Raw genomic sequence first — 14,658 nt, forward strand, 5'->3', positions numbered from 1 at the left:
GTCACCATTATCTCATCGGACCCTCGAAATAACTTTTAAGAGGCAGGCATTATTATTATCCTTGGTTTATATCTGGGAAAAGTACTGAGAGGATAAGAGACATACAAATTGGTACTTGTTCGGTGCATAAGAGCAGAAAAAAGCCACTGGACCGGAATCCTGAGTGTTTATTTCAAAATATTTGTGGCTTTCTTCCAAACGGTGTTTCCCAGAACTCGAAAGAAACGTCTGGAGCGCTAGTAAATAATTTCTAAGATTTAGGGAGAGTCAAAATTTTTTTTACTGTTTTGGAAATATAGTGTACTATACACCTTTCAAACAACAAAACAAAATTGTATAGGGAGAAAAGCAAGTCTTCTAGCCCAGTTCCTAATGCCCTCCCCAGAAGCAATTAACCGATTTCTCTACGTCCTTCCAGAGAGACACTATACATACGCAATGTCAAAACTTATTCTAAATGGTGAACAGTTAGTGCAATAAAAATTAGCAAATATTAAGGCCTTTGTTGTTAGTTTTTTAGTTTTACAGATTGAGTGCTAAAAGGGAGTGGAGCCTCCGCCTAATGCCATAACTCTATCCTCCACCTATGGCTTCACTTAGGCGGTCGATTCTATCAACTCTCTATTGCCCAGCCCTGAAGAGGCTCCGCCCTTTACCCGCCTCCTTTCATGACGCAGCCTTTCCCTCCCTCCCGGAGGCGCTTTGAAAATCTCGCGATAGCCTGTTTTCTTCCCATAACTCCGTGGGCTCGCCCCTTCCGTCCTCTTTCCGCCATCTTTCTGTGCCGGTGAGTACTTCTCTGTGAGCCATCCAGCACCATCCTTCGGCTATCGGTGCCATCCTGCGGTCTGAGAGTCGACTTCTGTGCTCTGCGAGGATGCCGGGGCTTGTCTGGGCTGGGGATACAGGCCTTGAGAGGGCCTGGGCAGGCGTAGGGGAGAGTCATGCTCGGTCGCTCCACGCTCAGTTCCATGGGGAACTGGCTTACAGGGCACAGGCCGCAACGCTGGCGGGAACCGGAGCTTTCGACCGCCCGGAAAAGTGGTAGTCCCGGCTCAGTCGGCGGCGCCCGGATCTCGTAGTGGGTGAGGCAGCGCCTTGGCTCCGGGCGGCGGGAAGCATCGGGGACGGTGGCGATGGTGGGCCGTGCATTGCTGTGGACGTCCTGGGAGGCTGGGAGGCTAGGACACTGAGCAGGGAATACTGCCTGGGATGGCAGTTGGCTGAGAAGTAACGTGGGTCTTAAGCTGTTTTAGGATTTCCCCTCAGACACTTTGTTGAGCTTGAGGAAGCGGGTTGGATCCTTACTGTTAGTGCTTGAAGCATGATTTGGACTCCCATCTTCAGCTTGGACAACTTCAAAACTGGCAGTTCATGCCCATTGGGCTAGGGTCCATTCTTGTGCTTTGTAGAACGTTTCCCTTTGCCATTGTGATAGGCTTGTTGTTGGACACAACTTTAGATGGCACAAAGACGTTTTATTTTCAAGAGTTTTGGGTGTTAGGTGAAAAGTATCCTGTATATTAGGACAAGGCTGACATTGAGTTAGGTGGCATAAAGGACGATGTTAATAGTACAGATGCTGCCGGATTTCAGAGTTAGGAAAACGTCGGTGACTTCAGTTCCCGTTCTGAAGAACTGACCGACCGTATCTGATATTTTCGTTTTGTTAGCTGACATATTCTGCTGGGGATACTGGGATACCAGCCTGCATAGAGATGGGAAAACTTCGTCATGACAGAGGCAGGAAAAAAAGAATGGGGAATGATTGGGTGCCTGTTGATGCTGGCAGTGACGGTAAAACACTTTTTCCCTGAACAGCCATAATGGTGCGCATGAATGTCCTGGCCGATGCTCTCAAGAGTATCAACAATGCTGAAAAGAGAGGCAAGCGCCAGGTTCTTATCAGGCCGTGCTCCAAAGTCATTGTCCGGTTTCTAACTGTGATGATGAAGCATGGTAAGTGTTGATGTATTCTGTGTTTTGATGTACAAAGATTTTTAAGGAATCAATCCTGTAGAAATTAAGGGGGAGAGGAGTGGGATGATGGGGGAGCCAGGTGTTCTCAATACCTGGGAACTATTTGCAGTTGACTTGAGCCGTGGTTGGGGTTGTCTGGAAGGATGATGCTGTTCAAGAAACACTGAGTAGGTTAAGACTGTTGAAAGGAGGAAATGGAGTTTGTGAGTTGCCCTGCTCGGTGTTTGGGATTTGCAGTGGCCTGTCAGCTGTAATGTCATTGAAAGGGCTCCTGAGCTCTTCTAACAGCCATGGGATGGAAAGGATTGTTGCAAGTCATGGGCATAGGTAGCCTGTGGGAGTGGGAAACTAGGAAGGAGCAAGGGGGAAATGATGCACTCTGAGGAATGGCAGGGTGGGTTTTGGGTGCGGCCCCCTGAATTTTAAATATTTTTTATTAGGTCGTAAAAATTCTGAAACACAGCAGCTGTTGTTTCCTAAACTGCTAAAGAAATAACTAAGATGAGGGAAAGAATGCAGTAGTCAAATAGCAGGAATACTAGAAGAGCATAAATAAGCAGATCTGTTAAATTGACATCTGCCGTTTAATGCAGCCAGTTATGTTCTGTAGGCTACATTGGCGAATTTGAAATTATTGATGACCACAGAGCTGGGAAAATTGTTGTGAACCTCACGGGCAGGTTGAACAAGGTAAGAATTGATTATTTTCCATATTTAAGAATGATCTTAACATGGTGTTGGCATTGCCCTTGTAAAACTGAATAGGGGCGTGTTTGTTTTACCTCATTCAGTGAAGATAAGTACATTAGCAAGTGATTAAAATCAGTAAGTTTAATATCACATTTTACTTCATTTGTTCTCCAGGGTTGCCCTTGTTCTAGAATTGTATGTTGACTGCGGCATCTGAGCTGTTGGAAGGGAGATACGGGAGGGCTGGCGTGAGACGGTGGTGCACTGCCTACTTGACTGGCTTGAACCTGGCCAGAGCCACTAATTCTCTCAGTGTAAAAACTTGTCCTCCCTCTCTCTTGGTGATTATGTTGTTGTTGTTTTTTAATAGAAAGGGGTTCTCTAACAATATTAATACTTCTCTTTTTCCTAACATAAGCTTATATGTGTACTGAGGTCTGTGTTCCCTTTCAATTTGAGTTGTCAGCATAACCTAGTTGCTCTATTTGATCCATTTGACTTGGTGGTTTAACTGATTGCAGGTGTTTGGGAGCAGGTGTCTGTAAGCTAAGTCAGGGTCCTTGAGCTGCTGCCCTGCTCTCTGTTCATGTTTGTCGCTTTCAGATTTGCAGGGAGTCTGAGGTCCTGTAGTCCAGCACAGGTGGGGAGGGGAACAGGCCCAGAAATTGAGTCTTGGTTAGAGGCAAAGGTCAGATTGATTGGTAAGGTGATTTCCTTGTCCAGTGATTTCTTTTACAAAGTTGCTCCCTGTAAGTGAGCTTGTTTCAGGTGTGGATAGATACGTAGTGTTAGATGAAAACTGCAAGTGCAGCCTTACTGAGAGGTTGGAAGGGTTTTCCAGGGTAACTTTGCGTGTCTTGTTTGCTCGTTATAACCATTAGACCACAACCCCAAAGAAAGATTTAGAGTCACTGTTCTTGAAGTAGGAGAAGGTGTATCATTTTTTCCCCCCTATTTTTAGGAGTTAAGTTGAGATCTGAGCTCTGCTCAAGGTCTCTCAGCTACCTAGTAACCAGTGGGAGACAGACAGTGTTATAGCACATCTTAAAACTGTCCTGCAGAAAATACAGAAAGTTCAAAACAAGCAAGCAAACAAAACAACCTCTGTAAATTGGAGGAGTGCTGCATACCAAGTTTTTGAACATTCACTGTACATAATAGCCTGAGAAATATGTTTGAACAGAGCATTTCCCTAATGGACCTCATTTGTGGCATTTTTTGTTCCGTGGTATACTGGTTTGAAAAATTCTGGCTAAGAGTTGAAATCCAGGCTTGGCCACTTAGCTGTCTGACTTGGGCAAAACAGACTTCAGTTTTCAGATTCTCCCAAGTTTTCATTTTTCTTCATTTTTGCCTGTTTCCTTCATGCAAGAGATGGATGTACCCCTACTGTGGAAGTGTGGGGCTGGGGAAGAAAGAAGTGTTTAAAGACTGTAGATTAATTAATTAAGAAAATTCTGACCTGATATCATCCCCTTAAGGTTCATCTGGTTTGGAAAAGGTGTGCTGATTTAATTCTATTTGAGTGAGACCTATATTTCTGCTGGAATAAAATACCTGGGTACTGTGGAATGGAGGCCTCAGAAAGGTCTTTCACTGTAGGTTGCTTGGAGAACTGGTTTTCTCTATTCCTGTTTTTTTTTTGTTTTTTTGCATCCAGTGTAAGATGGAATTGAGTGACATCATAGCTAATAGGAAGTAGTACCTGAGTAGGCTTTCCAGTGTACAGCAACTGGGCCAAAGAGACACCCATTTTCAGTTTCTGTGGGTTCAAATCTCTACCCAGGAAAGTGTAACTACTACCAAACTTGAACCTCATAATCTCCTTTCGTTTACTGTTAAACACCTGGGAATTTTTTAATGATTGACTTGTGTGGGTGTGCACACAACTGTCTGCCTGCTTTCTTAGTTGTCTGGAGTTTACACTTTAATGGAACAAACCCTAGTGTGTTCTCATGATTATTTTTTGTGTATAACTAATGGAAACCTATCTCCATTGATATTTTTAGGTGTGCTAGTGATTTATATGCACTGATGTGACCAGGATGGGGGGTCCTACTGGGCTCTAATTAAAGAGGCTTTTAATCTAAAGCCAGATGATTTATTAGTCAGACACCTTGTATGAACCCACAGGTAAACTCATGTAGTGTGTTAGTGGATATTTGAACATGTTTTGTGTTTTAGGATTTGTATATGAATGAGTGATTGAAGTATTGTGCTTCGGCTCTTGGGGAACTCTCAGTAGCAAGCAGGTGGATAGCGTTAAGAACTCTGCCCTCTCTGCTTCCCATCCGTTTTGTCAGATATCTTAGTTTGGAAAACATAGCCTGAGGTTGGTTAGGGGGTAGTCTTCCTCAGAAGTGTTTAATGGTATTTTATTGGTATAGAGCAGTGTCCTTAGATTTTAGTTTAGTGCCTGTGAAGCTTGTCTCTTAGAAATTCTAATATTTTGCATATTTAATTTATAGGTGAATTATTTGCGATCCTACACATTTATTTTAGCCTTATTATGTAAAAAGAAATTTTGGCTACAATGTTGTCTAAGACTTCTGGGACAGCTTTCTAGCCCATCAAGGAGGGGTGCTCACTGGTGACCTGACACTACCATGTGTTCTTCCTCTTTTATTGACTTTCTTAATACTTTGCTTTTCTTCTTGGGTTGGCATGGTCATAATTCAGTGTATTTTTCAAATGGCATTTATATCAATTATTGTACATTAAATGTCGAGTTGGTTTGTATGACTGACTGTTCAGCAATTACAAATGCTGTTTTGTGTTACTTCTGGTATTGATGAAGTGTGAACGTTGTTCTATGTTATCCTTTTACAGTGTGGAGTAATCAGCCCCAGATTTGATGTGCAACTCAAAGATCTGGAAAAATGGCAAAACAACCTGCTTCCATCCCGTCAGTTTGGGTAAGTTGATTTTCCTCATTTAAAATAAGTTAATGCTAAAGAGTGCTGTGATGCAATTTGACGAGGTGAATTTTGTTTTTTTATAGCAGTAGGAATTGTGTTCATTCTCAACCTGCTTGACTTAAGGATTTAGCTCTTGTGTTGTCACATTTCACGTGCTAGTGTTAGGATTTAGATTTGAGAGGCATGAGAGCTGAGGCTGAGAGACAGCAGATTTGTGTCCCCTTCAATGTCTGCTCTTTTAGTTCAGTGCATATAGTTCATGTCTGTTTGACGTGATTCTCCTCCTATGGCTGAATCATTTCTGAACTCCAGGCCTCTGGGGAAACTCAATTTGAAAATCTTCATCTTTGGTAAGAGATTGAGTTCAAATCCTTGCTTTCCTACTTTAAAGCTGTGAATCCTTGGGCAAATCATAGCCTTGATATCTTCATCTATAAAAGTGGTAATAGTTCTCTTATAAGTTCTGCTATTAACTGATTTAAGTCTTGTAAAGCACTTTAGTGTCTGGTAACAATTTTTCTGTGGTTAGGAATGTAAGCCCCCCAATCCTGTTTGGTGATGTGTTTGGATTTACTCCCACTTCATGGTTACTGTGTATAGTGTTAGGAGTGAGTCATTGCTGATTGTAATTATGATCCTAATTTTAATGCCTCACAGTTGGCATATATTATGTGTCTTATGTTGATCCCCATAGTAAACCCACAAGATAGTTAGGCCAGGTGGGATTCCCATTGTTCAAGTGACTGTCTCTGCAATAATTTGCCTGTGGTCATACATACAGTAAGTGGCAGAAATAATTCCATTGAGTTCGTAGCTATACTTTGATGTTTTAAACTCCATGTCGCCTTACCTGAAAGTAGGAAGTGACAGTTTGAAGGTGAGTGCAGTCTTTGTTTTCAGTCAAGATTAATAGCATTGTTTCTCCCTGTTAGCCCAGGGCAAAGCTGTGTATGATGTGTGGCTGAGGTCTCTGGTTTCGAGTCTTCTGGTTCAGAGGTCATGCCTGTGTGCTGCCAGCTTGTGTAGGCAGTGTTCGTTTCTGTGTCTGTTATGAGAAGGTATCTTACGTACTGATGAATGTTGCTGCTTTTCTGTACCAGAAATTGGCTTTATGTTGAATTATTTAGGAAAAACTCACCGGCATTTTTTTTTTTTTTTTTTAACTCTCCATAGTTTCATTGTACTGACAACCTCAGCGGGCATCATGGACCATGAAGAAGCAAGACGAAAACACACAGGAGGGAAAATCCTGGGATTCTTTTTCTAGGGATGTAATACATATGTGCAAATAAAACGCCCCAATGGACTCTGGTGCTTCACTCGGTCGTTTTGAACGTGACAGCAGAGTAGCAGGAGCTCCTGTGGCAGTGTGCAGCCTTCGTGTCATTTGGTGAATGCTGTTGCCCTGAAGCGAACAAGAGAGTCTTGACTTGTGATAACTCAGCCATCACCCTCATAGCTCAGTTCAGGAGGGTGTCTGGCCTTTGATAGTTGAATCTGGGTTGGGGTCCAGGTGGTGAAGCTATCCCTTTCTGGGGTCTTAATGTCAACCCTGGAAAGAGTGGTGCCTTTTTTCCCATTTTTAGCTTGACAATACTCACTTTATGCACTGTTAACTGCCCTGAATATATATGGTTAACGACGTAAGTACGTACGTATGAGGAAGCAGTCAGGAAGACAGCTGGAGCCCACAGCTCACTAAGACTCCTCAAAGTAAATTTGGATGGCATGTCAGTAAGATTTTAGCAATAGAATTTAGTTTTACTGTAAACCTGTCACAAGTGTATTCCTGGAGTTGGGGTGAATGAGTTTGCCAAACCACTTTACCTGGGACATGCTTATAAATAGCTCAGCCACCAACTAGGACAGGATGGCTTCTGTGAAATAGACCAGGGCTCCACTCTTCTTTTCTAAGAGCAGTACTGTCCAGGTTACATTGTAACAAGAGCTACATGTGTAATTAAACTTTGTAGTAGCCACATTAAGACAAAGAGAGACATTGGGATTTTCATTTTAAGTAACATTTTGTGTTCAGAAAGTTAAAATTTGACCGTGTAATTGAAATGAAATGGAATTTTATTTTGTGATAAGTTTAAAATCATGTATATTGCACATTTATTTTCACTTAAAGCACAACTTAATTGGGACTAGTCACATAATAAACACATGTGGCTGGTGTTCTCTATTGGACAGTATGGGCTAGCCTCTTGATTTTTGGTAGACCTGTCAGTCTGGCCAAGGAGAAAGGAGGCTTGGAAGAGGAGAACCCAGGTACATACTGTATACCTAGCCTGCTGTATTTGCCTGGCATGGGAGTGGGATGCTTGGGGTGGTTCATAGCTTTACAAAAAAGGACAGCAGCTGCTTTTCCTTAATTGTCTTATAGTCATGCGGGCTGAAGTAGAAAAGTGGCTGCCTGATTGCAAAAGATCCGGTAGGCCTAATAGGAAGTGATGTTTGGTGCTAGCAACTGTTTGTTGTATAGGTTTGATTTGATTGTCTCTTTTTCAGAAAAGTATGTTTTCACTGTTAACCATTGGGGTTATTTTGATAACTATCCTATAGGGCTACTTTCTGACTATCTGGTGGGTAAAGCACTCTATTTCAGCCTGGGTGGGGATGTTGAATCATTGACCTGGAGTGTAAGGTGATCTCTCCAGCAAGTGACAACTGAGCCCTGTTGTTCTGTCAAAAGGAAGAACCTACCTCATGGGATTGCTAAATGAGAGCACATGAAACAACTCAGGGCCAGCATTCAATAACTTAGTAACTTCCTGAAAGGAGGGCCTATTACAAGATGTGGCATGTAACAGCCCCATTTGGTAGGCTCCACCTGCTTAGATGTTAGGAAATTAAGAGACATGCCTGGGTTTGAAGGCCTCTGATGTTCCGAAAGCCATGAATGATTAACACATTTTTAGGGGTTCAGCAGACCAAGCACTTGACAGTCATTCTTTTGTGTTTGTCAGGCACAGAGGTGAGTCCAGAAGAATCTTCAAAGAGCCGATTGTTGATTTTTTTCTCGTTATGCCAAAATTGTGGACTGGGAGGACAAGACATGTTTTTGCTAACTTGTATCTGGTTGTTAGCATGATGACTGGCCCAGAGGGGGTGCCTCAATTACATGCATGTTGTTGAATGAATCTTACTGGGCACTGACTGGGAACATTAAAATAGGCAAGAAAATGGTTTCATTTGCCATCAAGGTATAGTGGAGATCCTGTATCCTTTGAAATGGTTAGGGATGGAAAAAGTGGGTTAGAAAAAATGGGTGACCAGTTGGATAAAGAACACATGTTCTTTGGGTTAATGAGGGAGCAGATGAGATGGCCTTGGTCCATGGTTCTGAGTTCTAGTGCTTAAAATTCTAACATGACCTGGGGCTGGTTTGTTGGGGCTAGACCCAGGTTTTGAGGACCTGGAGACAGTTTAGGTACTTGCTGGCAGGATGATTTTGGCTCAGGCCAGTTGTACTTCCTGTAATGTGAACCCAGCCTGCCTTCATAATACGTTGTTACTGCAGACCTGGGGGGTGGGGTCAGGTATGGGTGTGACAGCATCTGGATCATCTGGGCCCACCACACGCACTTTGAGTCAATGTTAAAAGAAACCTTAGCACATATCCAGACCCTTGATTCTTAGCCTGGAATCTAGAGATGGGTGTCAGGGAAACAAACTTGATGAAAGTACATGCAAAATTGATACCCATGCTTTTTTCCAGAAAGAGCCTTTGATCAGAAGCTGAAAGAAATCCAATTCAAAGGGTCAAAACACCACCACCAAGACACCAAGACATCCTCCACATAGTACACACCAGTTCATATTGTATTCTCATTTGGAGGCTATTTTCTTAACGGAGTAACTGGTGCCTCAGGTAACGGATAGAAGAGCACTCAGTTCTCTGGGCAAGGTAGAGTTACAGGCTTTCTTGATCAACCTACATTATCAGCAAATACTTCCTTCACCCCAGGCTAGAAGTTTACTTTGCACTCCTGACTCGGAAGACAGTGGATTCTCACTTGGCTTTCCAGTATAATCCACTGCCTAGACACCACATGTGCCTCACCTCGGCCTTTGCGTGTGGATCACCCCACCCGAATGCCTTTTCCCCAGAGAGATGTTCCTAATAGCGAGGTTAAATGTCACTTCTGTCAAAAATCTTCAAAAGGAACATGGATTATACATTATCTATTTTTCTGCTATACATACAACAGTCTAAGATAATAGTGCTTATTAGCTGTTTTTAATAAAAGCCAGGCATGGAACTAAGCTTATGGTATCATTTAATCTAAATTCTATATCATGGCAACTACTGACTCCAGTTTTTCAGGTGAGAAAAAGCTGTGAAGCCATTTTTTCAAATGGTAGCAAGTGACAAAGTCAGGATTTAAATACTTTTAAATCACATTCTACCTTTTATCTGGTGGCCCTTAGTGTGTTCTGTCATGCATTCTTGACCTCACAGTAACTAGTGTTAGATGTCCAGGCACTGGGAAGTGGGTACAAGTGCAGAAACCAACTCCTTGTCCTGGTTGTGACCTGTTAAATCAGACAGATTAACAGGATTAACAGCAGGAACCCTGTTAACTCTATCCACAGCATCAAGCCTATCAAAGGGGATCTGCAGGTTTACAGTCATCTGACCCTCAAGGTGGGAGAGCAAGCTTCTTAAAGTGGAAGCATACCAGTGCTATAGTGTTAAGCCCACAGAATTACATGGACCCAAAAATCGGTCTTGGGGCAGGATGGAGTAGAGTGGAATGTGGGCAGGAATCGGTTCAAGGACACTGTCCTGGCACCCAGTTACCCACCTTTTTATGTTTTTAAGTAGTAGTGGAAGTGCTGAAGACCACACAGAAGATAAGCCAAGGAAGTCAGTTTAAAAAAAAAAGATTAAGAATGGACTTTGGAATCAAATGCTGACCTCATTACTTGCTAACTGATATTGAGGGCTAGTTCCTATGTGTTAAATTTACCCATCTTTAATATAGGGATGATGATAATACTTCCTGTTCTAGTTGTGAAGATTAAATATGATTGTGAGGTGCTGGAGTGGAAATTATGGTAAATTAGAGCTGCTTGCCAAATACTCAGGTTCTCCCCTTGTCAGGTACATGCACTTTCCATGTGACTAATTCTGGCCAGTGAATGGTCTGTGAGCAGAAGTGATGTGTTACTTCCAGGCGGAAGCATTTAGTGGCTGGTGTGATATCTACCTCTTGTCTGCCTTTGGGGATGGGCCCTGCCCCAGAGAATGGCTGCTCCATTAGCCCAGGCCTGGGGGTGAGGGTGACAAAGCAGAGCTCCAGCACCAAGTAATGGGAGTGTAGGAAGAGCAAGAAGTCACCCATGGATTCGAGTTGTTACTAACCTGATATACAAATGCTTAGAGAAGTCTCTGAAATTAGTAAGGGCTTTTTAAGTTACAAAAAAGAAAATGATGGGATCTCAAGTAAAAGGGATTGGCCTTCTTTGAGCCATGTCAGGAGACTATCCATCACACTCTGTTCTCAGTGTGACTTTTTCCATTACCTTCTCTTTTCCTTCTCTTCCATGTGTCCACATGGTTCTCAAATGCTCCCAACTCGCAGTCCTCTGACGTATATTCTGTCTTGCATCAAACCATGTTGAAGATATTTTAGGATATTTTGAACCAGGGAGATATGAGGTCTATCTCTTTAAAATTGTGGAAGTTGTAAGATAAGAACCTTGAGATCTGATTGTCATAATTTCTGCCATGTGGAAAACGTAGTTGGTGTGATAACGAAGAAGAATGTTTATGAACAGCATAGAAGAGATGGGTCAGGTCCTCATGGTATTTAACTCTGGGCTTCCAGTTGTTTCTGAGGTGCAGCTGCACCCCTGCCCTTCCCATGTTTGTTTTCTGTGAGCAAGGAGTAACACCGTCCTCTAGAAAAGTACCAGTTTGAGTTAAATTTAAAGTTAATTAAATTAATAAAGCTAAATTTAAATTTGTTGGTTTGTGTGAAAATCTAGTCACTTGCAAACTGACAACTCTTTGGACTCTCCGTGATCTGGTCTGAGACTTCCTGGGGATCAATGTCATCATCTATCAAATGGGGGCCGGGATATTGGTCCTACCCTGCCTTATCAGTCAGTGTTCTTAGTTGAGGGGAAAAAACACACTTTAGCTAGTTTAATTTATTGAAGGATATAACATAATACAGAATCTCTGAAAGGGCCAGAGGATTAGTTTGGAGTCTTTGCAGCTGCGAATGGTATCTCCATTATCCTGGTCCATTCCGTTGGAGAACCCTGCTGCAGCTGGGTCTAGACACCACCCCCTCTGTGATCCTGTGTCTCTAACATGCTCCTGAGTTCTTTGCCTCTGCTGTTTCTGGAGGCTTGAGGATTCGCTATTGCCCTTACTAGAATAACTGGTACTGTTGGCATTTTGGGTTGGATAATTCTTTGTTGGGGTGGGGGCTGTCCTGTGCATTGTAGGGTATTCAGTAACATTCTTGGCCTCCTGGCATTACATGGAAGTTGAGAAGAACAAAATGCCTCCAGATATCGCCAAACTTCCCTGCTGGGCAGAATCACCTGGCTTGAGAAGCGTTGCTCTCTTAGATTGAAGGTTCACACCCTAACAGCTGCAAGCAGGCAGTACCAGGGCAAGAGATTAGAAAGAGCCTTTGTTTCATATCTCTATAGTATGTAAAAGTTATAAATCAAGCTAACAAGCTGATTAATAAGATGGTTTTTTTTTTCCTACCTGACAACTTCATAACAACAACAAAACCCCAAACAAATCTGGTTTTCTATGAAAAAGTTGGCAAAATATCAAAGAAGACTGATTTAATTATATCTGAGCAAGTTGATGGGCTAGCAGTATTTGGATGAGAAATAAAGATGTTTATAACTTATAAATTATATATATATTATCCACAAATTTATTTCTCTTATTTCTATAAAATCACTAAATATGTGTTATGATAAAAGTTTCTACATAATTTATATTCCACTGTCAATAATTATTCAAAGGACAAAAAACAAAATGTAATTATGTAGTTTCAAAATATAAAAATTTCAGTATGTTTTTATAGAGAATATAAATGAAAGTAAAATAAAAAATTTAATATCCAAATATATTTTCAAACTTGCTTTCTGAATATTTAAAAGTATTTATTAAAATTATAGGGCAGAATACAAATATAAGTAATAAATATTGAAGTTTTAAATGTTTAAAGCTGAAAATTTTAAATTTAATATTTAAAAAATCTTTATTATTTTTATTACATAACTTTTTGCAGTTCTAGTTTTCAGCGTCAATGTAGTTGCTAATACAAAGTATTGGTATCACTTAACACATTTTGTGTTTGGATCTCATATATACAGATTAGAGACTGACATGAATCATTTCAGTTGCAAAATGTTCCTCAGCTACAATAATCAGGAGCATGAAAAGAAACAGAAAAATAGATGCTCAGCACTGCTGGAAAATGATTCTTGTTAGGTCAGAATCTAATGCATGCATGCCACTTGAGAACAGGAAGTTAATTAAGAAGTTAATTTCTTCTTTCTCTCACGTGTTTTCAAGCTCTGAAGTTCTTTGCATATCCTGAATCACAGTGTCTGCCTGCAACTTTGGCAGAGACCATAACCCACACACCTTGGTGCCCTTCAGATAGAATTGCCTTTTGTTTGAAGATTTTAGGGCAAGACATGAAAACATTCTTTGGTCTGAGCATTGTTAGTTATGAAATGGGTTGTTTAGGATTACAGATCTGGGTTGTTTAGGATTACAGATCATGCTGAACCAGTGCTAAGCATATGATCCTGAGTGACAAGACTACACTTGTGTTCCTTAATTAATTAACTAATTAATGTTTTAATCTTCACCTGAGAACAAACTTATTGATCTTATTTATTTTTATGAACTTATTTTGTGATGTATTTCTAAGGGGCAGTGCATGCAGCTGCACGGGAGACTGGGAAAACAAGTCTCCAGCCTCCACTGTGGGGATCTTTAGACTCATAAAACAGTTATTTCCCCAAACTCAAGTGCTCAAATTGGTGGAATAGGGAACTAATGAGCTGGCAAAAATCCTCAGAATCAGCTTCTGAAGAACAATGGAATCTAGTCAAAAACTGTAACAGCCAAGGCAAAACTTAGTGAAGAGAGAAACTGCTGCTTCATGGTAGGAGTTACGATGCATTTTAAATTTGAACCCACCCTTCCTCACATTCTTTGGCGGTGGCCCAGACTTCTGGTGCTGGGTGCTAGTGCCAGAAGGAGCAATAGGGAGCTTATTCCCAAAGAACTGTGGCTGTGGATGTCATCTTGTTGGGTGGCTCCCTCAAGGGCAGGTGGAAAGGCTTTTATTCATTCAGGGCATTCCTGGGGCTGATGTGGCTTTCTAGGTGGCTTTTGCTGGAAGCATTTATAGGCACAGCTACTGGCTTCAGCAGGGTGGGGCAAGAGACTACACTTGGGAAAAGTAGTAGACTGAGAAGTCTGGGAAAGAAGAGTTTGGAAAAGAGATATGTGTGGGAATAGAGCTTTTCAAAGCTTCCATGTATGCCAGAGAATCAAGAAAGTCAAGACTGAGACACATACTCTCGAAAGGTTTGAGAAGACCCTTTGTCTCTTGCTGGCCTTCAGGCTCTGCAGGTAGGAAAGTGCCTGGCTAAGTGTGCAAGGAGTGTCCTGACACAGATCCAATTTGCAAAGACCACAAGAGTATTTTCTCTTTCCTTTAAAAAAATTCTTCTTTATTTTTTGTTGGCTCCGGGCATTTAAGGTAACTGTAAAAATATCAGCTGTCCAATAAACTAAAAAATACAGACTTCAGTGGCAAAGACTATAGATGTTACAAAAAATAGTTTAGAGAAGTCACTAAACATGCAAACAGAGCAACCCACAGTAAACAGCAACAACAAACCCTGGAGTGGAAGGGAAGTCTGACTTCCAGAGTTACCACATATTTAAATTATCCAGTATTCAACACCAATACCACCAACAAAAGCAATAAAACACAAGCCATGAAAAGAAACAGATATGGCCATTCACAGGGAAAAAAGAAATGAATAGAAACTGTACATGAGA

The 14,658-nt window shown here is 41.5% G+C and overlaps 1 protein-coding gene across 1 annotated transcript; it reads left to right on the forward strand.

Annotated features, from left to right (window-relative positions):
• The first annotated feature begins 750 nt into the window (after positions 1-750).
• Positions 751-6,907, forward strand: RPS15A (ribosomal protein S15a). Its single transcript, XM_090276962.1, has 5 exons — positions 751-787; positions 1,822-1,959; positions 2,591-2,670; positions 5,500-5,585; positions 6,762-6,907. The coding sequence occupies exons 2-5, from the start codon at positions 1,827-1,829 to the stop codon at positions 6,853-6,855; spliced, it is 393 nt and encodes a 130-aa protein (XP_090133088.1). The 5' UTR covers positions 751-787; positions 1,822-1,826; the 3' UTR covers positions 6,856-6,907.
• Positions 6,908-14,658: the final 7,751 nt, after the last annotated feature.

Source organism: Furipterus horrens, unplaced genomic scaffold (assembly GCF_987537825.1).
Source record: "Furipterus horrens unplaced genomic scaffold, mFurHor1.1.pri manual_scaffold_5, whole genome shotgun sequence".
NCBI classification, from domain to species: domain Eukaryota; kingdom Metazoa; phylum Chordata; class Mammalia; order Chiroptera; family Furipteridae; genus Furipterus; species Furipterus horrens.